Source organism: Electrophorus electricus, chromosome 25 (assembly GCF_041902795.1).
Source record: "Electrophorus electricus isolate QZ-2024a chromosome 25, ASM4190279v1, whole genome shotgun sequence".
Taxonomy (NCBI): Eukaryota; Metazoa; Chordata; class Actinopteri; order Gymnotiformes; family Gymnotidae; genus Electrophorus; species Electrophorus electricus.
Genome location: NC_137521.1, coordinates 9,555,219 through 9,583,182, shown reverse-complemented (window position 1 = coordinate 9,583,182; position 27,964 = coordinate 9,555,219). Strand labels below are relative to the sequence as shown.

At 43.1% G+C, this 27,964-nt stretch overlaps 1 protein-coding gene across 8 annotated transcripts; it reads right to left on the bottom strand.

Annotated features, from left to right (window-relative positions):
• fgd1 (FYVE, RhoGEF and PH domain containing 1) lies at positions 1-27,945 on the bottom strand. 8 transcript variants are annotated; one of them, XM_081707604.1, is made up of 19 exons: positions 27,733-27,944; positions 27,318-27,399; positions 26,686-27,170; positions 8,563-8,775; positions 7,906-8,092; positions 6,881-7,607; positions 6,296-6,534; positions 5,667-5,823; positions 4,387-4,525; positions 3,879-3,937; positions 3,253-3,399; positions 3,009-3,101; positions 2,809-2,888; positions 1,991-2,021; positions 1,708-1,809; positions 1,472-1,600; positions 968-1,126; positions 586-732; positions 1-402 (listed from the first exon to the last, which is right to left on the bottom strand). In XM_081707604.1, exons 3-19 carry the CDS (start codon positions 26,843-26,845, stop codon positions 133-135), a joined length of 3,039 nt encoding a protein of 1,012 aa, XP_081563730.1. In that variant the 5' UTR covers positions 26,846-27,170; positions 27,318-27,399; positions 27,733-27,944; the 3' UTR covers positions 1-132. The 8 variants fall into 8 exon arrangements, with proteins under 8 accessions (XP_081563730.1, XP_035377887.2, XP_035377890.2 ...); XM_035521994.2 differs by having other exon boundaries at positions 27,354-27,399; XM_035521997.2 differs by having other exon boundaries at positions 26,686-27,136; positions 27,354-27,399.
• Positions 27,946-27,964: the final 19 nt, after the last annotated feature.

Below are 27,964 nucleotides of genomic sequence, written 5' to 3'. Positions count from 1 at the left end.
AGTGAGTGTGTGTGTGTGTGTGTGTGTGTGTGTGTGTGTGAGTGTGTGTGTAGGGGTGCTTGTGTGCAGATAGTGTCCTTGCAGTCAAATTTGAACAGTTTATGTGTGCAAAAAGATATATTTATCAACCAGTCATGTGCTTTCTCCTAGAGAGGTTGGCTCCTCCCCCTCTTCTTCCAGGGCCTCAGAGATTGAGCCATGGGCTTGTAGCTCCTCCCCTTTTCCAGCTCTCGAGAGGACCTCCATCCAGCGTCGCTGTAGCTCCTCACTGTCCGCGCTGAAGTAAACGGTCAGGTGACTCTGGCTCATTTTGAAGGCGTTGCGACGCTCAAGACGGTCACATGACTCAGGCAGGGAGACTTCAAAGCCAATGAGGGGAATACTACGCTGGGCCTTCACATCCTGTTAATTCACACCACAAAGACGGAGGGAGAGAGAAGGGCAGAGTAAGACAGGACAGGAGAGAAAGAGAAAGAAGGAATACACAGGACCAAAGGATAAAGGGAATCCACACAACAGGAGAGAGGGAGGCAAGGGTGAGAAATGTTCCCTCTGTATTAACTAATGGCTCAGGTGCCTTCTCACCTGGGGAGCACCATAAATGTATAGCACCAGGGGTTCATTTTCAGGGACGACGCACCACGCCTTCTGCCAGCCCCGCCCACTGCTCTTTTCCATGTGATGCAGGAAGCTACAGAGTACACTGTTCTCAGCTGCCACAGAGGCCTGTTTCTGTATGAGAAAAATTAAAATAAACAAACTTTATATAATAACAATTTTCCGGTACTGGATGTCATTCATGTATGCAATATTGAGCAAATATACAAATTGATACAACTGTATATTGAGTTACTATATACTGCTATGAGTGACAGCATCTCTCATCATAAGGCTAAGAGTGACAGTATTAAGAACTGCAAAAGAGACTGAAGCTCATTTTGAATCAGAAGCGGAAATGTGGTCTTACTTCTAGAATGGAACGTCTCCGTTGAGTACTATTGGTCAGGCTGGCCGGAGAGGGCGGGACCCCCACCAGCATTGTGTAACAGTCTATACATACACGGTTTGCCCGATTGTTATCGTACAACAACCGTGCACGGAACTCCGAGCATTTCCCACACACCACCTGGAAACAAAACGGCTTACATCAGCCTCGTCCTGCTGCTACATGTGCTCTCTCTGTAGGGTACTGAAAACATGTTTTATGTGTCACTTCAAATCTTGGCATAATGACCAAAGATTTCTCCAACAAACACAAACACTCTAATTTTGGCTCACAGCATTCAATGTTGAGAAACAAAGGTCAAACCACACGAACAAACAGGAACGGACAAACCTAAAGACATTCAAAATAATTCCAAAAAGATGTGTTCACCCAACACCAGTGGATTGCCACTGGTGTGTTGTGACCTGGGTTACTATGGTAATAGCAGCTGTGTTATGGTGCGTATGTGTGTACTGCACCACTCACGTGTCCACATGCTTTACAGTGGTGGCGTCTCTTGGTGATGGAATTGAACGGCTCCTGACATTTCATACACAGTGTCACCTCTTTTTCCCGGATTGGAGTGGGTGCGCGTTTCCCGAGTTCCGTGCAGTTCTGAAATGGCAAGGGAGGGAGGGGTCATGCATACGCCCTGCATGACAGGGCATGACACACTACTGAACACAGGTACGCGGAGATCAGGGGAGCAGGAGGGGTCTAACCAGCCAGCTGGGAGGTGTGCAGTCCTCTTCCCGCACCGAGCTGTTCAGCATCCGGAATGTCTCAACAGTCTGCTCGTGCTTCTGGATAGTAGCCTGGATTGCCTAATAAACGCATGGGGGGGAAGGGAATGTAAGGGGATACAAGAGAAAGGAAAAACGGACAGTCAGAGAGACAGAGAGGAATCAAAACATAAGTGTGAAGATACGTGGAGAACAAGAAGAGGAAAGAACACACAAAAGAAGTAAATTCAATAAAATGGCAGGACCAGCAGGACAAGCTTACCTGAATCCAGTCTTTCTTTTCCTCTTCAGTCCTAGGAAGAAGGAAAAGACTCACATGACATTTCTGTTATGTCCAAATATAACTGTAAAATATAATAAATCCTTTGCAGCATATGCAAAAACTCAATTTTCTCTTGCTTTCGGCAAAACCAATGCTGTGACACTTCACAGCACCCATTAAGGGCTGTTTGCCTGTCCCTGAAAACTGAAATACTGGTTGTATAATGAAGAATGTCACCTTATTTTAGCAGGCTTAGCAAACAATCTGCACCTCTGTACGTTTGACATATTTTACTTTTTTGTACACATTTTTTACTTTGTTTCCACAATTTAACAGTTCCATGCCCTAAAAGAAACCTATGAACCTAAAAAATACACTACTTCAGTTACGCAGATAAGCAAAGCAGCCTAAAGAATCACGCTTTTTCTGTAAAAAGAAATATGCCACTACAACAAACACTTCACATTTTCACAACTTCTCTACTAGTAGACATAATATCAAGTCACACAGCCCACATGTAGACTGGCAAGAAAAATGAAAGAAAAAAAAAAGTGTTTACTTTCTCAATTAAAGGAATAATTTACTCAGAAATGGTAGCTAAAGTTGCAAGCTAACTAATGGGCATACTAAAAGGATCAGTTATCATCGGCCAAATTAAATAAAGCTGGCTGCTCCTGATCTAGTCTGAAGTGCTTTAAAACAGTTCCAACACCTTCTTAGACATGAGAATTTGTTCATTCATTTCTTCATTAATTTATTCATTTGTTTGAATATTTGTTTGAATACAAAACATTCATTTGTTCATTTGTTAAACTCACCTGGCCTGCAGTTCGAGTGAGCGCTGTTTTCCCGACACTAGAAACGTCCGTGGGACATTCATGCTGCTTGCTTCCTTTAGCTGTTAAGTACAGAGGCAAATTAGCACTTTTTGGCAGTGACAATTAAAATGATGAATACAAAATAAGGAAATAATATTTCAAGCTATTCTTGTTACAGCAAGGTGCAGAAGATGACAGACCTCCATTCCGTCGACATCAATCCTCGCCCGCACTCCAAATTTCTGTCCAATCAGTCTCAGTTTGGGGACGCAGTACAGTAACCTGTCATTAAACTTCAGCAGGAAGTGGAGTTTTACACACACACACACACACACACACACACACACACACACACACACACACACACACATGCACACACAGATAGACTTAGAAAATAAAATAAAAAATATATATTTTGAAATTCTGTCAGCACAAGTACCTCACCAGTATAAGGTATCTGTCCTGGGAAGTTCCATTCTTGGCAGACAGTTTTAGGATGTGTCCCTCCTTGATGAGCTCGTTAGTCGGGTTAACAATGTCCTCCTCTCCTCCGAGCAACTCATACACCTTTAGTAACTTTCTCATGCGCTCCTGAAGGACAGACAGACAGACATACAGACGCACACACACACACACACACACACACACAAGTAAACATGCACATAAACAGGCTGGCACATAAAATACAGCTTGTTGAGAGAAGTCACTGGTTCAAACTTGACATGGCTGACTCAGGTCAGTCACACACAGCTAAGCTTTTCTCTCCCATGACAGAGACCATGAAAGCAGAAACAGTTAGCAATTAGCAGTTCTAAATGACAGACTTAAGACATGCTCGTGCTCATGGAAAAGGCAACTGTTCCTAATTAGAAGGCAGCACAGCTAAGAGGCAGTATGGGATTTTGTCACAAGCCCTGAGCAGTCTTCACTGGGGCCTGAGGCAGGATGGTGCATAACAAGAGGATGGTGTGGTATCTCAGCAGCTCCGTCAGTTCAGGGTTTAACTCATCACTTGCGTACAGCAGCTGCGCATGCACAGGGTTTCAAGTCTCATGAGAAGACCCACTCACCATTTTTCTGATCGCAGCATTGGAATGTTCTGCTGCTGTGGCAATCAGCTCCAAAGATTCTAGTGGACAGAAATCAAAGAAAGATTGTTTTGACTGGCATGGGAGATACTGTAGCATACAGCATGAAGATAGTGCTATTGTCATGCTAATCCACGAGTAGGATTTATGGGTGAATCGTTCTGACCCGGAAGAAAACCTCAAACTTTAGATACGTTTTCTTATACTTAATCTGAATATTCTACATTTAGCATGCCTAATAGTTTAGGCGATATTTATTTGGACTAGTAAACCGCTGTCCATCAGGGGAAATAAGGCACTCCCGACCACAAAAGGGTCCTGGGCACTAGCAGGTAAAATGTCAGCACCTGTAAACTTATTGGTCAGAAAATGGCTTCTTACCACTGAACTATAATGTTAGATATTACTGCTCAGCACTTTTTACCCCCCACCTTCAGCACAGCAAAGGCAGAGCTCACTGTCTCCACGTATCACACACACTCACACTCACTCTGTGCGTCTTTAGAGTCGTCAGCATCCTCGGGCAGGCGGTGCAGATAGTCCTTTAACAGGAGCTCGTAGCGCGGAATCCGCTGCACGGGCTCCAGCATGTGGTGCTGGAGGGTGAGGTTACCACACATCTCCTGTTTCTGCCACACACACACACACACAGACAGGAGCATGGATGCCAACGCAGCTGAAAATTCAGTATTTTTTTTGAAACAGAAAAATCAGTATTGTTAAATTTGTATAAAGTATTTACATCACAATCCCCTAGTTATGAAAAGCCCCGAGTATAAATCTTCCCTGGCTGAAATCCTTGTGCTTCATTTTACCCTAATAAAACCTCTTAGGTTTTTCTTCACTCGTTTTTACCTTTAGTGCTTTAATAAAACAGGTTTCGTTTTATCCATCTTACTTTTACTGTTGTCACCGCTACAGTCTCTCAACTCAAGCACTTGTTTATTTTCATCATGCTGTCCCAGCAATGTAAGCAGGAATTAGATGATGATTGAAACCTGCTACATAACTTAAGCTGTAAATGCCAAAACAGATGACAGGATAAACGCAGGACAGGTGGGTAAGCCTGATAAAGGGTGTCTAGACACTGGCACCTGTCAAAACGTGACTTACCTGTATCCCAAGTGCACTTTGCTTGTGCCAAGGATGTAAAATAAGCAAGGTGTCATCCAATTAACACTAGATACATCTGCGACCGAGGTGGGCAAGAAATACTTTGTTTTTCACACATCTGCCAAAAGTGGAAGTCTTACTCATCTCAGCCCAGCATAGAGAGCACCGCCTCCACTGACTGATTGACACAAACCCTCCCATATCCTTGTTGTCCACCCACACACAAAAGGCGTGTTCCTCTGCTGGTGCGGGCTCGAAGCCAACTCATGCAGGAAGACCATTCACAAAAATCCCCAGGACTGGCGGATTTTTAAGCATGTTTACAGTGTGGAGCTACTTGCTTCCAGGCCCTCTAACACATGCAGGATTTGCGAAGACTAATGCCAAACTGTGTGCGTTCCAGTTCTCTGCTTACAATGTGTAATGTTGGCCTGCATCAAACAAATGTCACAGGTGTAAATCTTGCTGTTATTTTGCCCCGGGACTACAGCACAGTACTCAAAACCACGACACAAATACAGCTTTGTGTATGGAGAGCCTGAGGTTCTCTTTTTTTCCTTTTTGGCACTGACTGGGGCTCATATAACTCCTCATATTCAGAATAACCATTACAGAAGCTAAAATGAAAACGACAGGGTAGGTGCAGTCTTGCCATACCTGAATATCATGAATGATGGCTTTAAACTGCGAGGAGCGTTCCATCCAGGTGTTTACCAGCTCCATGGCCGTGTCAAAGTTCTTCACATACTCGCCGTACATCTTCAGGAAGGGAGCAAGCTTTTGCAGGATGTCACCTATCCTCGGGTTCGCTTCCCTAAGGGCAAAGGACAAATGTCAAGGTACAGCTGCCTGTCAAGCCGAGAACACTCATCCCACCTGTATCCCAGCTCTGCATATTTTTATCTACAAAGGAATGTACTGAGCTGCACACTGTGATCTCTCCGTGTTCTAGGATGGGGCGGTTATGTGAGAATGTGTACATTTTGGTTGAGAAGAGGAAACTACTAGGGCCTGAAGCAGATGTTCATCCTGAGATAGTACTGTTAGGATACAGAGATGATCGTCCTGAGATAGTACTGTTAGGATACAGATACAGCTGTCCTGAGACTGTAGTGTTAGGATACAGAGACAGTCGTCCTGAGACTGTAGTGTTAGGATACAGAAACAGCCGTCCTGAGACTGTAGTGTTAGGATACAGAGACAGCCGTCCTGAGACTGTAGACCCCCGAGACCCCCATATCTCCCTTAACTTCCCCCTCCCCACCCACCGCCCCAGTCCCACCCACCACTCTTCCATGCGTTTCTCCAGCGCTGGCAGCAGGAACTGCTGGTGGAAGCAGTAGATGGAGCAGATGTTGGAGAAGATGCCCATGACCACCTCGCAGGGGAAGGAGCCACGCACCCGGGCCTCCTCCATGAGCCGCCCACAGAACACCTGGTCGAGGAGGTGAAGCCTGGACACGTAGGCCTTCTCTGTATGGAGGAGCTCATTGGCGATGTTAAATACTCGCTGCTGGACTGACAGCTGTAAAGACAATGAAACACACATGTACACACACACACACATTCCTGTTGGGTCTTGCCAGTCTGCAGCCTTCAGCATTGACGAGCACTAAACTGCCCATCTGAGTGTAGGGAAAGCTCTGTCTCGTCCGAGAAGGCTGACATTCTTTTACTCTGCATTTGTAAGAAGGCTATCGAAGCTTCACCTTAAAATGTCACATTATTTTTGGTGATTTTGGAGATTTACTAGAAGGTTACACACAAATTCCAAATTAAAATAAGAATAAAATTCTTCCCAAAATTGCCAGTGCCTAATTGATTATTTGTAAATTCCCAAACTGAGTGCACCCAGACACACCATAGCTCACCTCAACAGAGTCCTGTCTGTCTGCTTTAGGCAGAGGCTGCAGAGCCATGGGGTTCATCTCACTTTCATCGCCACTCCCCTCCTCCAAGTCACTGTCACCCTCCGAGTCCCCGCCCCCTTCCGAGTCCCCGCCCCCCTCAGCTGCCACCATCACACCATCTCCTGCTGGACCTTCCACACAGCCGCACGAGGAAGAAGATGAGAGGCGAGGAAGGGTGACGGCCGAGCTGCACGGGCATGCCTCCCGCTCATGCCCAACTCGCTCCTCGTCTGTGGCGAAGCACAGCTCCTCGCTGTGGGAGGGTGAGCTAATGCTGTCAATGCCGCTGTCCCTATTGGCCAGCTTGACGTCCGTCTGCACCGGGGGGAGGGATAGCCGTTCAGAGGGGACATCCGATTGGTTGAGGTCCCTTACCTCGATGGAGTCAAGCAATCTATCAGAAGCACCGTAACCGGACTCTGTGGAGAGGCGCTTCTCGGAGGAGCAGGAGGTACCCGACTGGGTCTCATGCTCCTCTCGTGCCTCCTCCACCTCCTCCTCCACCTCCTCTTGTTGCTCCTGCTCGGCCTTAGCTAGCGGAGCATCCAGGGTCCCCTGGAGGGTGGTGCAGGGCAGGACGGTCCCCGTGGATGGCGGGATAAAAGCCCCCACAGTTGATTGTGGTTCGGGGACCCGTGGAAGACACATCACTCCACCAGTGATGTCAGGCACCACTATGATTTGCTCCCTAAAAATAAAACAAAATAACAGAAATTGGAATTTTTGGACATATTCCTGTATTATATTAAATACATTACTTTGTGGTATCAGCTTTATTTATTAATATTAATTAATTAATTGAAATCGTATCATATTGTATTTTACTATTATTTATTAACGGTATATATATATATATATATATATATATATATATATATATATATATATATATATATATATATATATATGGTAAACAACTACAGTACATTAAACAGCTAAACTTTGTGAAAGTCACTGATGTGGTGAGACCTCTCTCTGTCCCCCACCTCTCAAATCTCTCGATGAGCGAAAGGACACATGTTGGGGAGGAGCTTCCCTCAGCTTGTGGCAGTGTGGTCCGTGATTGGCGAGGGTCGGCAGGGAGTGGCCGAGATGGGGGTGGTGGGAGTGGCTTTTCTGGTGGGCGGGGTCTGCGGGTGTTCGGTTGCTGTAGGTGTGGTGGTTTTGGGGGCACTGAGCAACACAGAATCAATACCGCAATCGTTATTGCTTGGCCATGTTAAGTGACATGTGAACATATCCCAGTGAGGCACCCAGAGTGCCTCTTGGGTCCTCTTTTATATTACAAGCTTTTAATAATACTATAATATAATCTGACATATATCATAATTAGAAGCTGTGGTGCCACAGTTTAAAGTTCCTGTGGCGCTTATCCTAAAGCCCCAACACTAATCTACAACATCCAGAAACCATACTCAGAAACTCTTTGATAAGACATATCAGGTGTGTTAAATTAGGGTGGATACATAGCAGTGTAATGGTATTCAGGTACTTTGTTCATGAGATCACCTGTCACATTTCAAAAATCAAATCCAGAATTTTCTGCATTTTTGATGTTAACATTCGTTAATCCACCAAGCAAAATCCACCAGCCTACATCCACCTGCATCTTTTCTTAACATACAAAGTGCTGAGATGGACACCTTGTGGCTTGGGGCCAGGTAAGGGTGGGCGTGTCTTAGGCGGCAGAGGGAGCGGGTCTTGAGGCCCATTCTCACTCGTGCCATTGCAGTGCTGGGGCCCCAGGGGCCCAGGATCAGAACAGAGGCGCTGAGGGGTCTCGTGGTCTCCTGGGCAGGGGCCTGGCTCCAGGGACAGACTCTTAGTCAGGAGCCGAGGACTGGACGCGGACGGGCCTGCAATAGAAACAGAGCGAGAGAGTTGAGAGACAGAGGGAGAAAGAAAGACAGAGAGCAAGCAATTAATACAATTTTTACAGATATCCATATTTTTGTATCAAATGTCTAATATGTATATAATTTATGGTAATAAGGAAGGGACATTTTTAGCTTGCTTTTGAACAGATTAGTGACCAAGGCCTATAATTATTATCATGCTGCACTCTCTTTCTCTCTTTCTTTTTGTCATAATCATGAACACTACATCACCGTCTGGTTACAGTGTGTGAACACAGCAGGAAAAACTATGAGGCAAAAAGGAGTTATGATTGCACATTCCTGACTGCTGTGACTTGACTTTAGGCTGTGGTGAGAGAGCAGCAGATGAAAGAAGCACCACTATTCAAACGCAAATCCAAGCACCGAGTCCAGGCTGGATTAAAAACATTAATAAAAGGGCTCCTGATGGCTCTAAGAGGGTGAATAAGGCAAAAGCCCCTTTTACACTAGAAACACTTCAGCCTGATTTTAACATTTGAGTTGTAGACATTAACAGTAACAGTCTGGTGTAGTTTCAGAGAGAAACAAAAAACAGGAAATCCATACACAGTATAATTACGCCTGTTCCCATGTCATCTTTTAATCCAGTTTAAACTTTACTTTTAGATGCTCTTGAACTGCATCCAGTGGTCCAGTAATTGTACAGTTTGAATTGGTTATGTACAGGGGTGGAACTCTGTTACAGGAGGACCAGGGCATTGCACTTTAGTGCCCTACGCTAACACATCAGTTAATCTAATATAGGCCTCATAAAAAAGCTGAGTTGTTGCGCATATGTTGTCAGGGAAAACACTAGACTCTGCAGTGATGTGGCCCTCAAGAATTAGAGTCTAACACCTTTGGTCCAGACAACAAGAACTATGGCACACTGCTCCCATACAATGATGCCAGCTGTGTTATGTTCACCTGATAACATGTTAGTCAACACATGTCACTGCCCTCATGTAATTAGAGGATTTAGAGAACAGTCTGGTTAAAGAAAATGCCCTTACCCCAAATTCAGTCCGTCAGCTGAGATGTTTGTTTTCTAAATTTTGCTTATTTAGTTTTGCACTGGAGCTACAAAGCTCACATATCTAACAGGTCCAGAAGGTTTATTCATAGCACTAAGCATTGTGAAAACTGCATGCTGATATCAGCACATGCCTGCCTCACACCAGGTCTGTTAAACAATCTCAAAAACATGTGCTTATGTAGTTTCTGACACCATATGACATACTGCTATCTATTAAAATGACAAAAAAGGAAACCTTGACTGTCTTGACTAATCCGGGATAAGGAGAAAATTGTGGAAATTAGATTTTTCAGGTAACTATTCCTTTATTCTTGCAAAAAAGGATAAACAAGTTTTTAAATTCTTTAAAAAAACAAAATCTATAAAAAAATTATGTATAATACAAACTGCTTCCATGTTGCAATCTCATTACTCATGTGTGTTTGTTCCATAAAGATGTCAGCACTGTGATAATTTATCTGCAGTTGGCTACGTTAATATAGAGTATAGACAGAGTTAGTCGAGTAGACAGTAATCAAATTGCCTTGCTTGGCCTTTAAAAGCTTAATAGGAATGTTTTGAGAATTAGTGGAGAGATTGTCACTGTCTGGATCTGAATCGGATTATGTAGGTTAGTGTGTTAAGAATGCCAGACTGAAGTGTCTACATGCTGGTTTATGATTTGCCCATTTAGCAGTTCCATCAGTCCCTAAATGCCCAGGATTGCAAGCAGGTGCTGTAAGCCTCCCCCTTTATGCAACAGTGCCACAAACATGAAAACGTTGAACAAGCAATGCTGTCCACAGGGGCCGGAAAGGCCGTGTAAACACGTGTCCAAAATAAAAGGCTTCCTTTGATATTGAAATGAGCAAGCTTGTGCTTGTTTTGTTTTGGTTTGTTTTTTGTTAAACAAATCTCGTGGGGAATTTCTTAAAGTGGCATGTCCAGGTCAGATGGTGGGCAGTGCCAGCTGTGTGGCTTGAGTGATGTTGCCGTTTTAAAAAACAGGAAGAACCTGGCTTACATTCATAACGCAAAGCTAATTGGTTCCATATGATGACACTCATATCCATTGGGGCAGGCGTGGGGCTGGAATGACTTCCACATGGTGCGTTAAAATGGCTTAAAGGAGCGGAAAGACAAGCTGGAGGCTGGTCACAGACTTGACTGATCATCTATAGTTGCGTTTGTTTTGTTTTTATTTTCTACTTCAGAAACTTCCTCTGAAATACTTCAAAAACGTTTTCACAAATACGCAAGCATACAAAAATTACACAGACATTTGACCTGAAAGTCCATTTTAGGTGAGACATGAAATTTCCACTGCTGAGGTTGCACTTTTCAAAAGCAATGCAGAAGGCCATGCATCTAAAACATAATGGGCAATCCTATTAAGTAAAACTAAACAGAAATAATTACGAAGTACATACATTATGGGAATTTCCTAATTTCATCAAATAAGAAATGAACCATTAGCTCACATAGTCAAACGCTAATCATGTGGCATGGACAGAACGACTAAAATGCACACTTATTTCCATAATCATTAAGTCGCAACCCCCCATCCCAGTTACCAGTCATTCAGACATTTAAACAGATAAACAAACTCCCTTCCCTCTTCCCATTTGTCATCATTCTTTCAAAAGATTCCAATGAAAGCTACACATATGTTCAGTAATCCTGCATCACGCACACACACACTACATGCGAGACAGTTATAAGACACTGCTTAAACTTCCGGATCCAGCAGACAGGTCTAAAGATAGCTTTACTTCTACCACTACTACTAATATTACAGCACCTCTTTGCTCTTCACAGATTTATGCCTTTCTTAAGATGAGACCACGAAAACCGATGGCTTGGGCTCCTGTGACTGAAATCCTAATGGGTCACAGCTAGTCAAAAAAATTAACTCCATGTCTGTTCACTGCATTGAAGCCCCAGGCAGGGATTTCAGTTCAATAAGCTGATCGTCTGAAGACCCGCGGCAAGTTTTTGGATGCTTGTAGCACTCAACACAAGACCCAAGACTTTAGGGCATAATGGCCCACGGGGAAGACAGATGCTTCCTGGCTGGGTAAGGCAGGCTTAGCAGGGGGAGAGCAAGACGGAGCTGCTGTTTTGGGACAGACAGACTCTGCCTCCTGCTGGGCGTGATCACTGTTTAGGATGGACAGCTGCCTCCAGACAGGTCATGTCCCATCTTAAACTAGATAGCTCTCCAGGAGGATGAATTCCTAATTTCTGCAGTGCATGCGTGGTCTATTTCCCATCTCTGCACTGGAGAAATAACTGGATAGATTTTGGTTAAAGTAGTTTTATAAACATTGACTCTTGTTTTTTTTTTTTAAAGACAGTATAGTTATACCCACAAGTATAACATTAAGGCCCAACATTTTACATAATGGTATTCCACTTAAATGCTGAAATCCTTGGATGTGGTTAACAGATTGGCCTGAAAGCTTTACAAATTCACACTGGAAATCCATCGCCATTGAATGCAGGTGCTCTGCAATATGTTAAAGAGCTGAGCGCTGTGGAGGATAAAATCTGTAGGAAAGGGATGTGCTCCAAGGGCACTAGACACTGAGCACGTATCCAGAGATGGACACACACACACACACACTTCCCTGAATACAGATCACACTGCAGTGTAAAGAAGTGGGCGTTTAACTTTAAGAGAATCCCAGTTTAGGACACACAATTGGCCCATGCTCCCCCCAAAGACCTGTGGGTGAAAAGCCCTTTAGGGTGAGCTGTGCATGCCGGCTGGCTGCATGATGGAGATGGATGTGTAGCTGGCTAAGCAGAGGGCAGATTCATTTTTTACCACCGCAGCAGAGAGCACCTCCCACTGGGCAGGGCCATTTGTCCTGGTGATCGGCCTATATACAGGTCCGATCCAAACTGTGAAAGCAAAACTCTGCACTTCACTGTGATGTATTCTGCATTTTTGCAGAGGCAAGGCCACTGGTTTCCACAGCTTGTTCAATAACGACCACGCATGGTGAGAATATGGACCTGTAACCCCATGTGGAGGACCAACTTTGGGTTTATTTCTCTGCAATGCCACCCCTCAAACCTAGATGAGGGGGCTATGTTCAGATACTTGAAGTTATCTTGAAGTTACATTGGCAGTAATGCAAACATACAGACATTTGAAAAGTCCAAAACACAAATAGAAAACAGATAAAGATTACCAAACTGTATCTTGTGTTTTTCCGCTTATATTTTGTCTGTTCCCTGAGCATGTGATCTGAAATGCAGGAGGTCTGTTTGATGCTATCTGTGATTCTATGGATCTATTTGGGCTTTCTCTTAATGCACAGACCAATACAGTCAAGACCCTTCTGCCCTGCCAGTTGCTTATAAATCAATAAGCCATTCAAACTGTCAGCCTTCTGCTGACCAAAACAGCCATCTTATCTGACTTAATATGAATATTTCATGAATCCTGGGTAGCTCAATTGAGAGACTGAATCAAGAGACCAAAGCTTCTTTACTAGATCCAGTTATATGGTAAAAGGTATCTGCAATATAGCCATAATTGCTGCAGCATGAGAAACTTGCATCTTCTGAAACAGCTATTTAACTTTTCCAGAGAGAAGAAATACTTGTTTTCCATGTTGCATTTGACACATCACAAAACTTGTTCAGAAATGTTTATAGCCATTAAATCGCCAGAGGGCAGAAAAGGGTGCAGTGATTTCCGATTTCCGAACAACAGTGCAGACAGGAGGCTTTTGTGGTAGCACTACGGAAAAACACTTGAGCAGAGACAGAGGGTGTTTGACAATATCTAGTCAGCAGTGAGCTGAGAAACATGTTGAAAATTCTGAACCATGGACTATTTTTGTCCTGGCCTCATTACAGACTACAATGACAGGACAGTCGACACACGGCCAGCATGTGAGCCCTCTCTCATACGACACTCACACTCAACCTGACATGACATGAAAGATGATGGTGCACCACAGTGAAGACACTCTGTCAACAAATGAACGACTTTTCGACTTTTTTTCTCCTAATAGTGGAGGCTTTTCAAATACCAAACATAGGTTCCACGTTTCAAGTACCAAAAAATACTAAAAAAAACCACCATGGCCACAATAATAGAATTGGGGAAGAAGAACTACTTAAGGCAGTCAACTGCAGTAGCGCTGATATATGACCAAGATGAGATAAATTGCCTATGGCATCTGGGCCGCGGCTGTCTGCAGTAAAAGGGTCAGTATCACACAGAGCATTCTCAGATCGATTACACGGCACGTCATAGATCTGTCATTCACAATAACAGCTATGACACCGTATAACCATGTAATGTTACTGTGACAGGGACTGGCAATGCAACTGACCATCTTTTGGAAAGAAAACTGCAGTTTAGGTAAAGCCAGCAAAGACAGAGTGAAAGCTGAAGTGATTTCCATGATGCAGGAAGTGGGATGTTTGTGGAATGGGTCAATTAAACAGAGTGTGCTCAGAAGAGCTCAAACAGCAGAACTCAAACAGACATCAGATTGAGGAATTAGCAGCAGAGTGGAGAATTCATAATGTTCTCAGACATATCCACCACGTCACTTCATGACACTGGGAGTGTGTACAGTATTAGTATCCTGCAAAACATTTAGCTATTTGAAATCATAGCAGGTTTTTTATATATAAAAAATACTGCAACATGTGCCAAAACTACTAAACCTGATGCCAATAGCAACACTAACACACACATATACACCCTTACACACGCCACCTCCGACACACACACACACACACACACACACACACACACACAGACACACACACACACACACACACACACACAGAGCTATCACTCTTATTCAGTAATAGTAGCATGCAGACCCCACAATGGCAATGGCAGTAGTGCTCTCCACAATAGCATTTCTCTCTTGATTTTTCACTCACTCACACACACACACCTACATATCAGATCCTGGCTGCATCGCTGCCTGCAACCCCGCGTGCAGTATGGAATGCTGCGCCAGTGTGCAAAATGTAGGTGAAGCAGCAGCAACTCTAGAGGCTACTGTAAAGGCAGCCGATCGAATACAAATACGCACAGCGTACGAATCAGACCAGATGTTCTAAGACACATTAATCAAATATACTACGAAACGTGCAAATAGAAAATGGGCAGCGGTGTGGCCAACACATCAGACCTCGCATATTAGATCACTACGATGGAACGTGGGAATGCGGCTACTGATATCAGAAGCAATATTCAAGAACAGCAAATTTACGGAATGCATTTGTAACCTTATTTCGGTTAAACCGATGCACGCAATTCCACACTAAAATGCTAGCTCTATTCTAAATTATATTTCAACTCTAAGCTACCAAATGTTGCAGACGGATTTAGGGTCATGTAGCTAGCTAGCTCATACGTGGTGGAAATTCACGCTAGAAGCGTTTGTATTTGGGCCATTTGTATTGCAGTCATCAATCTATTAATCAAATAACCACATCGATGAGGGAAAAAATAAGTTGAATTCTCTTACCCCGGAGCACACTGGTTTTATCCATGTACATCGCGCAGCAAAACACGAAACCAGTCATTAAAATACAGAACGGGAGACTCTATTCCCCCACACGCCTCAAAAAAACGAAATTAAGAAAAAACGAGCACAATTAAGGCTTTTACAAATAATGCCGGTTCCTATACCACCGGTGTCGAGATTAAAAGGTTAAACAATCAAAAATGAAAGGGACTGCCCTCATGAAACAGCCAGGCAGACCGAGTGCATCTTCAGTAGGTCAAAAACAGCGGTGGTTTTCTCGATGAATAAAATTCAAAATTCTAATCTCGCATGGCTGAGCTTTAACAAAATAAAATTTACAAAATATTTATACTGCTAACATATAATGGCAGTCAAAAAGACGCCAATAACGAAATAAAATGCTTTTTCCTTACGTCCCCCCACCCGCTCTGGCTGCCCTATTAACGCCGACAGCAGCAGCCCACTTTAACATGGGGAATCACATACGAGATGAAACCCCCCCCACCCCCCCCCCACCCCATGTTCCCGCCCGCTCCTCAAAACAGCGAGCATCTCCCATCCTCATCTCTGTTTCCTTGACAACACATTTAGAGGCTTTAGTTTTGACTACTTGTCGCGGCTGACTCTAGTGCTTATTGATAGAGCTAATATTTACCATTTAGTAAACAAAATAATATCGGTAGTAACAAAGCAGTAACGCTGCAGTAAATGTTTTTTTCAACATAAGAATACCCTGCTGAGTGGAAATGTAACAGTAACAGTCTGAATGTTACAGTGACAGACCAATAATTCAGTGTAATTTTAATCTTAGGTCTAAGGAAGCTTTACTAAACTTGCAGCATCACCATTTGGAACAGGCATCATGCACTAAACAGCAGTGGAAAAACCTTAGAAAATCATATGTAAACACATGCCAAATCATGTGATCATAAGTAAATTCATATGTAAAAAGATGTGATCATATGTAAACTTGCATGTGAAATCATGTGATCATATGCAAACTAATATGCAAATCATGTGTTCATATGTAAACTTAGCAGAGAGTTGGCTGATTAGTAGCCTACTCTAAGATGCTGCAGCATCCTGGCAGTTCAGTAAATGGGCCTGGCTAAACTAAAATACATCTGAAGATGACAAATTTAAAAACAGATGTTTTAATTTATGCATCTCTTGGTACATTCTGTTTACAGGCATTAATAGCAATTCTTGTGTACATGTGTGTCCTTGTGGTGAGACTAAGGGTCAGATCTAGGATGTGTTAGGGTTTTGAAGTCAAGCTACCATTTACCCTTTATTGGGACAACCATCATTCAGTGGGGCAAACCATATTACACATGACTGGTTATAGGCTACAGCCAAAATCAGTTCAGCAACTCTGACATGACCCTGTTAATCTGTTTGCACTGAGGTTTTGAAATGTGCACAAACAGTACTACTAGTGTTAAATGTACCACTGACTCATATTTAAAGGACAACCAATCTTCGGTCAGCTGTTGTCTTTTAAAGCCTAATGAATGTGGTTCTATGGCCAGAGAGAACCTGATATGGGCCACTGATAATGATGACATCCAGTACTGTGAAGCCACTTTGACAAAAAAAAAAAAAAAAAAAGGTTTAAACACTGTTTACCACCATTTCACAAAAATCTATGTGAAATGATCCTTTGTGGCATGTAAAAGCAGCAGACAGACAAAGGCATATTGTGTTAGAAGTGTGAAAGACGATATGAAATGGAGGCAGTAATGGAGATCTCTGACAGAGGATCTCCAGATAGGCTTCTGGCTCGGTGAAGACATCGTAAGACTGGAGAGAGGAAGGAGAGACTGGTGTCATAGGCGGGCAGAGTACACCTGTCATCCATCCCACAATGTACTGATTACAGTACAGGTCGTCAGTGTCTAGCACATCTCTAACCTGCGCTGCCACTGTGTTCAGTCTGACAAACACTAATAACCTCCAGCAGGGACAGTGACATCAGATTTTGGCCACTGACTCTACACAACTATGTCCTTTCTCTTCCTTCCTCCCGGTCTCACTCCATCGCCCCCTGCTGGGGCCGTAGTACTGCTGCTCCATTTGTCCTTGGCGCAGGTTGAAGGATTTAAATGGAGAGATTTACCCCCCTGATTTCCCTGGGGAGAGGGCCATCTGCCTACTGTCACCCGGCCCACTCCTGCCTCTCTTACACACGCACACGTGCTCATGCTCAGCAACATACAATACGCTACCACTACACAGGCCATTCACTTACGCACACCCACCCACCCACACACACACCCAAACCCACACATATAATCGCCATCCATAAGATATTTTTTATCAGACCTAGCTGTGCATTTCAATTAAATTAAATATATTCTTTAAACGAGAAATATACAAATCTCATGTCACATAACACTATCCAATTCAATATCACTCTGAACCGTAATAAACCAAAGAAAGTTCCAGCCTGGGAGAAGCAAAGTCACATGCAGCTTGCAGTTTTTACTTCTCTGACCACAGACCACAGCTCATCAGTCAACATATCAAAACCCTTTGCGGGTAGGATCTGAGGCAATAGCGAAGGTCTGTAGCTGGGGAGGCCTGATGATCCTTTGTGCCCTGAAAGAGCTGGGTGAGCTGGAGGTTAATGGGGTCGCCCCGCTGAGCCCACAACCCAGCTCCACCCGCCTTTACTGTTCTCTCAACAAACACATGTAATGCCTTGGCGTAATTAACAGCACGCACGTCACACATGGGGACCTGCCATCAGTTTCGTCATCAGCTCAAAAGTGAATGAACTAAATGAGTCTGAAACATTGTTCAGTAACGATCCCTGCATGCAAGATAGCCACAGGAAAAGATGTATACAAATGGGTACCTTATTGAAACAATGCAGTGTTAAATCCTTGATATGACCCGTATTTTTTAAATACCCTTGTCATAAGAGTGCATGCTGAAAGTGAAGAGAAATAGAATTCAGGACTGTGACATGAAAGTAGAGTTTTTCAGGAAAATGATTCATACCCAGTTGCACTGGAAAGGTACAGCAATTCATCAACTACCACCGGTAGTGTGTGTTATACTGTTTCTGAGTCTCTTGAGATAAACTGAAACTTAATCACAGTGCATTAATTTAAATATTAAGTATGTCACTCACAAACATATTTCATTACAAACATCCTTCTCATGAGGGTACACCTGGTAAAAGCATGGATTAGCAGTGCAGAGATGCCATTATTACAGCTGGGAGTCTGAGAAATCTCAGTCCCAGCTGTGGAATGAGTTTCTCATGGCCATAGGACACTGAGAACAAAAAATGATGGCTACGTCCCAGTTGCCATGTGATGTACCAATCACTGGGCATCTACCTGGTATTTGGTGGTGTTTGGTCATCTATGATGGTCTCGGTGATCTGCTTGACCATGCCAGTATATAAAAAATCTGTGATGTCATACGTATCAAAGGTGGCAAGTGCTGAACTTCACCCCTCACAAACCCTGAAGCCATGTGATGAGGGTAATATACTAACCTGAGACCTGGCTCTGTGAGGTATTACAATCGACAATCACCAATTGAACTCTTTGCTTGACAAACCACAAAAACTGCTCCTTATTATGGGATGGGGATAGTTCAAGACAAAGGCTATAAATCTCCAGTAAAACAAACCCAGTAAACTTGGAAGGCCAGTTGTGATTGCTTTAAGAGCAATGCCTTTGGTTACAGTATTATGCATCCACATCAAGGTACATTGGACATGTCATGCACTCTCTTAATAACCTTAAAAGTACTAAGTACTAAGGTGGCTACAAACACGTGGACAACACATTTGGACACTGGAGATCTGAAACAACTGAGGCACCTGTTAAAATGAAGAGGAGCACATTTAGCAGCGCCGTGGCGCTGGTTGCCTCGGAGACTAGCAGTGCTGGTGTGAGTGGTGCCAGACAGAGCACAGCCCTGCACACTAAGCTGTTTGGTTGCTATCATTATCAACTCACTCCCAGAAGACTGCGTTTGTTTCAGTCCTTCTCCTTTCTTTTATTGACACACACACACACACACACACATACACACACGCACGCACACACACACACACACACACACACACACACACACACACACACACACACAAAGAAACTCACACAAACACACACACGCACACACACACACACAGAGGGCTGTCTTCTCCTCACCCCCATAAAGACAAGGAAACTTTAGATTTGTAAAGGTATTTGCATTCTCAGCCCAAGGTACTATTAGTGCTACTAATGAATTAAACTTATGGGCCACCAATTAGCAAATTAAGTGAATTAGAGCATTCAAATTGGTGGCTGCTAGGTTTCATTCATTAACAAAAGAATTATATTTAGCTAGATTAATAGTATTAAGGAAGCTCATTCCTTCTATATTTAAAAATAAATTCTTGTCCCATGTTTTTTTTTTTTTTTAAATTAAAATAGAATTCAAAGAACAACTTTAATAGACTTTTTCCTTGAGAGCCAAAAAGAGCTGGTGCAGCATAAAAAAGGAAGTGGTGCTGTTTACTTTGAGAACAAGGCAAAAACATCAAAAGAACCAAGAGAACCCACTGTGTGGCTACAATGGCTAGCTTTATCAGCACTTCCTCTGCTGCATACCAGGGCTTTCACTCTGCTTTAAAGAGACTGAGATAACCATGGCGAGTCTGGACCACTGCACAGCTAACCATCAGCTCCCAGAACAAGACAGAGAGAGAGACTAGAATTCAAGTTCTTTGAAGAAGAGGTTACTGGAAGTTACATTCTTATGTTGCTTGGTGAAGTTGCACTTTGGAATGACTGAAAGGAGAAAAACAGCCCTGTGTAGCAGACCGTAGCCATCGCACTGCTGGGATACTTGATAGCCCTGATCCAGAGTCTTTCCACACATTGCCTTACTTAGAGAGGATTCATATATATATATATATATATATATATATATATATATATATATATATATATATATATATATATATATATATGCGCATTTGTGTGTGTGTGTGTTCTGGAATGGAATGTGGTTGCTTTGTTAGCCTAAGAGAAGGTCGGAATGTTAGTTCAGTGATCTTTGACTTTGTATTTCAGAGCCTGGTATGCCACAGAAGGTCTGAAAGGAACCCAGCTGATGAGGAGGTGCTGGTCTGAGATTCGGGAGGTTCCACTGATGTACCCACGCATCAGAAGCTGATGTTTACCTCGTCCAGGAAACCCGACAGCGACAGACAGCAATTACTGACCGCATTTGAATGAAACCCATTTGTCCAGAATGCTACATGTTAAAGACCTGCAAGCAGTGTAAATGCTAGCTTATCCCATCACTCCTCGGGTGGAATAAAGTGTGGTTAAGGAGTCACGTGTCTTTTTCCTGCCTTCTCTTGTTACATTTTCTGCCATGCAACAGCAAAGGCTGAAGACTCTCCACAATGAAACAAACACACACGCACACACACACACACACACACAATTACTCACTTTACTTACTTTCTCAAGCATAGTAAATGACACTAGTAATTTGAGGGTCCCTCTCTAGGGTAAGCGCTTCCCTTCTCACTTGCTCAAAGAGATAAAAACACTTGAGAATTTGGATGAGGAGGTTAAATTTCTCTCCTGCGGCCTCTCTGGTGATTAAGACTTCTGCTTAGTCTTCCTCACACACACTTTCTCACTCTTCTCTGCCACGTTGTCTGTACTTTTTGATGGCAAGATGGCATTTCCACACACTGACACAGCGACACTCTTTCTCTCCTCTCCTCCTGCTTCTCTCTCCTCTCTTTTCCTCTTTCCACTGTAATTAGTCACATTCTCTCCTCCCTTCTTCGCTTGTCACTGTTCTCCTCTCTCCACTCCTCTCCCTTTCCTACTCTCCTCTATCTGCAGCTGCTGCAAATACTTTTTCATCATGTATGCACGCACACACACACACACACACACACACACACACACACACACACACATCCTAAGTATTAACATAATGTAAAGCCATCATTTCAATTCTAGGTTTTATACAAATAACAATGCTAGCTTTTCAGTGAAAAGTACCTACAGCGTTTCTCGGTGTAGTCTACAAAAGTTCCATCTCCTCTGTCTCACCTTGACTGCTTCAGGTAATACATTTGCATATCCCTATTTAAAAGTAGAAAGACAGGACAGGTTTTTTGGGGTTTTTTTTAAAAACAAAGTAAAAAAAAAAAAAAAAAGACAGACAGAAGGGAGAGAGAAGCCGGAAGAAGAAGAGGAAGAAGAAGATGATGAAGACAGAAGAAAGGAAGAAAAGCAGAATGTGACAGAACAGCCATTAAACTCAATCCTTACACAGTGTCACGCTGTTCGCAGCTAACCCACACACTCCCGGCGTACCTGCTAAAGATCCGCTGGGCTGCCGACACGGTGATTAATCACCCTCTCTCCAGGCTAGCAGGCAGAATGCGATACCATCACACACTTACTGTTACCTTTATTTGACTAAGGGAGTGCACGCTGGGGACTATCTCTAAAGTATGACCCAAGGCTGTTTTGGGGGGTTGGGCAGATTGAGGTTACTGAGGAACCAGAAAATTTGGATTGAAGGTTAAAGCTTTGTTCAAGAACATAATTGACTTGTACAGCCTTTGCAGAACCTTGCATTTCTGTCTTTCTGAACCTAAAAAGGAAAAGAAATCTGCAAATTCACTCATCTCCAGCAGCTTGCCTTACCAACGCAGCTGAGCACATGGCAAGGTAGCCCACTTAAAAGAAGAAGCAATAAACATAAAATTCCAAAGCTTTTATTTTTGTGGAAAAACCACCACACTATGAGGAAGTTATTTTTGTCCTTGCCCATCTGAAGTTCCGCTCAGAGTCCTAACTCAGGTTCTACTTGATAATCAAAAAGATAGAAAAAGGAAAACAATAATAAAGTTCTGTGTTACAGATCTGTGGTTCCACCCACTGGAATTCCATTTCTGTGGGTTCTACCGGCTCCTTTGTGACATCACTACCCTGCTCTTTGTCCCACTCTGAGGGTTGAGCCCCGGCTGAACCTCTGCGCGTACTATTTATACCAGCAGCTGGTGGGACTGTGACTGGAATTGCTGTCAGCCGTCCACGATAGCTACGTTCCCTCACTAGCATTAACTCTGAATGCACCATCCCCCTCTGCTGAAAGCAGCTGCACAGTATTGCAGTGTGCATTGCAGTTGCTATTCAGGTTTGAATCCTAGATTTGCCACATACAGTCTGGAGGTGGATGCTTCAATTAACTTTTTTTTTCTACGGCTGCATGGTTGTATCCTACTTTATGACATATAACACCAAACTAGTTGAGCTGCCTTCTCCAGTTATGTTGATATGAATGAAATGTTGATCTGCTCTGATGTCTCTGAGCCATATGGAAGTGGCATATTGTGGTATTTATATCAGAAAGTCTGAGATATTGATTTAATTAATAAATCAACTGGAACAATAGAACTTCATCAATGCGTTTTTTTCACCTTGCTGACTGCTTCACACTTTGTTTCCAGGGCTGAATTTCACTGAAACTTCTCGGTGCTTCCATCAGGCTTTCTAAGCTATCTTACCTTACCTGTAGCATCCATAATACATTACACTGTACACTGTGCTTAAAGACAGGTGCAACAATCCTTAATAGAGGCAATCTATGAATGCTGAGAGGAATATATCTTAACTGTCCCAATAGTGCACTGAGTTGATTAAATTATCCCACACCTTTCACCTCATGTTGTGTTCATTTCCAGCACATAATTTAAGTGACTGATACACTGTAGGAGTTAATCAAAACAACAAACAGCCAAGAGACAACAATTAGTGCAATTCTACAATGTTTTAGAGAAACGGTACAATTAATTCTCCTCAATACATGATGCGATTGCTCCATTGATTTATGTTTATTTTCCCACTGATCATAAATCATACGTTTCCACAGTAATGAAGTATAAACAATAAATGAATATTATGCAGGGCTTCTAAAACAATGCACTAAAATGGAAATTGCAACGAGCTGAACTCATTATGACCAAATCTCTGTATTTTTAACAGGGTAGGGTGTCTTCACATGGGGTTAAAGTACAGAGGAGAAAGGAATATTATTTTCACACCAGAAACCATATTTATCTGAGTTCAAACGCAATTATAGGTGTAACAGACTCAATTCATTGTAATACAATACAACACAATACAATACAGGTTTTTGGGCATCAAAATCTAAACAAAAAAACTGAAACTGAAAAAGTACTGAAACAGTACTTTTGGCAACTATATGACATCTGAAAGGAAAAGAAATCTAGCTCCTTACTTGAAAGGACAATGGGTAATTTATTCATGTGTCCTATAAATTCATGAAAACACTACAAACTATTTATCCTACAGCTCTAAAAGGTTTTCACACCATTATGCAATGACCAAAGAGCTACAACCACAAAACGTATTTCTTTCTTCTCTCTCTCTCTCTCTCTCTCTCTCTCTCTCTCTCTCTCTCTCTCTCTCTCTCTCTCTCTCTCTCTCTCTCTCTCACACACACACACACACACACACACACACACACACACACACAAACACCACACATGCATGCACAGAATAGAAATGGCAACTTCTATGTAATCTAATCTCTCAGCCAGATGTCTTTTATATGACTATGGGGGCGTTTATATACTCCTTAAAGGGCATGTCTACAGAACTGAAGGCACAGTTCCGGCTCCACTGGTCAAGAAGCTGAGGTCAGCCTGACCTTGTCCTGGCTGAGGAATCCAGCAACTGTTTCAAATTTTCATTTTGTCAATAACGTTGTCAAAGAACAGGTGGTTCCAGATTTCCTTCAGTAGAGCTGAGAGCGGAAAAAGGAAAAGTCAAAATTTAATCTTAATACAGAGCTTCAGCCAATGTCTCACTGGCTGGATGACTGCATTTATTATCTTGCAACTACTGACATTGAATACAGCCTGATTCAGCATCTGATGTTTGGCATCAATGTAGTGTCACAGCCATACAGCAAACACACTGGGGTAAGCCAACCCCTATACCATCAAAGCTAATGTTCCTCACTGCCTGCCCTGTATAGAAATATGTACAAAAGAGATTAATAGGATAAGAGTGTGGTTCTGTCTTGCACAGTGGGACCCTCAAAAGTAAGACATAGTTTGATACATCCGCGCTCATTCCTGCCCTATATATGGACACACAGACTGGTTCTCTGGGTACACCAGCACGCCACAGCTCTCCAGAAGGCCTGAATTACTCACACAAGTGTTATTCTCCTCACACAGCCAAGCTGAGCAGTGCGACAGACTTCCTGCTCATCCAAGACATAACTGGCTGTGGACCAATGAGCTCCTTGGAGTTTCCAAGCTGGCATAAGAACTACACATTAAGACACTCGGAGTGAGCGGCCCTTTAAATGTGGTTGAATGAGCCCTGCTTTTCTTGGGGTGAAGTCAGTCATGATCTCCTTCGGAGGAGGAGATAAGCATAGTTTACAGATGGCAGAGGTCCTGTGAAAGCCGTGTGACAGTGAGAAGAGGAGTTGTGGGCTCAGTGGAAGGCAGGCAGTGTAACAGCGACACACACCCATCCAGTGCGAAATGGATCCAAGATTTTGGACTAGATTACAGATCCACCAAAAATCCAGCACACTTCAATGTGGTACAGCCAGATTCCTTCACCCAAAATGTAGCCAGAAGAAGGGAAAGCATACGAAGATCTTAACCACTGCAAACTATTTCTACAATTGCTAAGCATGTTACTGTTATCAATCTCATACTAACCTCCCCTGCCAACTAGGGAGAAACAGAAAGGTGTGCACCTCAGATGAAACTGAAGAGCCTGTCTGCAGCAGGTGAGAGGGTCAAGGGATGGTTGTGCTATTTCTGGGCTACAATTTATCAAAACTCTCACAGAACCACCGATCATATGTGACTAGTCAGTCCATGCACTCAGTGTGCACAACGACCTAAACTGTCATCACACAATTAGTCAATAAAATGTAATGAGAGATGCCTGGATGTAATGCACCAGCCACACAGCCAAACAAAATGGATTAATATCAGCCTGTCGTGATTGACTAGATAAGAAGGCTAAAACCACAAGACTGGTTAATATATAATTAAATGTAGCCTTAGACTGTAAACATGTCTTATATACACACACACAGTCTCTTAATCAATAGGCTATAATTTATACAGCCAATTTAAAGAAAAGCCCTGCATGCAGGAAATGGCTCCTTCTTCCTCTCCAGCTCACAATACATTGGAGCAGAGCGCCTGCTCACATCGTGACAGGTAACAGTGTGTCCGCTGGTCACAACGGTCGCACCAGACACATGCTCCATTCTCCAGAGTTTAATTGGATTTCACAGCGCAGTGTTTGAACAAATAGCCCAAACTGACAGACGATGAAAGAAACACACACACACACACACACACACACACACACACACACACACACAAGTGCAAACATGGCAGCGCTGCACTAACGGAGGGCAAAGAGAAGCGTGCGGGCGCAATACCGTTTTCGTTCTTGCCTTGATTTGTGAGCATAGGCCACGTGAATATTATCGTTAGCATGTTACAAGCGTTTGGACCCCTGATTTGATTTCTAAATTGCATCAATTTCACTTAAGACTTTTTTGAAGACCTTATTTATGTGGCATACAGTGCACGGACCTTTCACGAAACCTTTTAAATTGACATTTTTACTTTCCGGTTATAGACTACCATCTACGTCTGACATCTTTGGCATTTCTTTCATTTGTCCTGATTGACGACCTTCGCTTGGAAGCGCATGGGCCGGACCATAAACGCAACTATCGAACTCATTTGAACGCTCCATTCATACAGCATACCGAATGTCCACTGATTAAATTCGGCAAGGTGTTTTTCATTTTAAATTATCTGTATGGGATTTAAAGCGAGAATGGCAATGAGAAAGGCAATGTTTTTCTCCAGGTAGGACATACCCTGTCTATCTGCGCTGGAGGTTCCTGTCATGTTTAACACCAAGATGTCATATTTGCGCTGCGTAAAACACCAACCTGTGTTAGTGATATACCGCGGGGGTCAAAAGTGCATTCTCTTACACGTTTCTCTCAGTGTCCTTGCACAATGAAATGACGCCGGTTGAACAATCAAACTGAATGACCAGAGGGGTTCCCTCGATTTTTTATTTGCATTATCCAGCAGAAAGACATCGCAAGGACACACACGATGTCATTTATCTCGATCACACCGCTACTTCGCTCAGGAGTCCGTGAACATGTTCTGTTCTCCATGACCAATGTCAAGCATTCGATTCATGCAAATGAATTGAAATGTAAATATCAAGTCTATGTAAGCTTAAAACCAAACCCTGTCTTTGTATCAACATCATTACTTACCTATTCTCCGCAAGGCAGGCTGTGGACTTGGGAAGCCACCGCTTATGTGGTATGAAAACCGCATTGTTTTGAACTGGCTGGAAAAAGAATTGTGTGTCTCCGAGGGCAGCAGCGGTGGAGTAAAGCTGACTAGAGCGCTCCTTGGTCGGTTCAGCTGCATGCCTGTTCGCTGTTAAGCGGGCATAGGATGCAGGATGTGGTTATCTTTCTTTGGGAGGAAAGGCAGGAATATGGCTTTTTATTCCAGCTTCAGCGACAAATTCCACCGAATAGGAATTCAGAGTGCTCCACTTCCAGCTCCAGACACTCCGCCAAGCTGCCTGTCCCAACAGTAGCCACGGGATCGTTGTCGTCTGTCTGTTGTAAACTGGAAGTTGAATGATCCCACAGTGGAACGGTAGCGATCAGACAGTATGCCAGGCAGATTGAGAGGGATGATCCTATCCACGGCCTGCTGAGCGGTATAAAACTCCATCAAAGACTATCTGGAATTAGGGGCAATTTCAGGTCGAAAAACAAGTTAATTACTAAAGCGAATTAACGATTAAAGTGGTTTAAACAATTATTTAATTTAACGTCACACTATATAAAAATTATAATACACATCTAAAGCGCTAATTTCATGAAATAACCTTCGGATTTTGCTAGTTTATAATTCCACAGATTACCGCTAACGGTGCTTCTGGGGTCATCGTGTCGGAAGAAACCCAAAGCCTTTCAAAGAAAAAAGTAACAATTAACACACTAGGAGGCTACTGACATCGCAGGAAAATGATAGATTTCATATCTTAATCCATCTTGTTGTTGGCCGTTTTTATTCAAGAATTATATCGCCGAAAAGTGGAGAAAAGACAGCAAAATGCATTTTAAAAGTTAGGCTTGCGCACGTGACTATAATCGTCTCCATATAACTTGCGTCCAATCGGTCTTTCTCCGTTTCCCGACAAAACGATCCTCAAAATATGCATACTCAGCTGCTTCACTAAAAATCAAAAGAAGATTTTCTCCTTCATGTCCTTGAATTGCTGTCCTCTAAAATAAATTTACCTAAATTATTCCTTAAATGGCTTAACTGTCGCTCCTTAAATCCGTGTACATTTTTCTTACGGTCTTCTCTGGTTGTAGATCCATTGTATGTTAAGAACCTCGGCGGTACCGTCAAATCCAGACTCTTATGAACGTTAAACGCCGACCCCCTCCTCTCCTTCTGGCTCCTTTTTTCACCGCTCCTGTGCGCATTACTTCGTCGACACATGAAACCCAGTCTCAACCCCCTCCT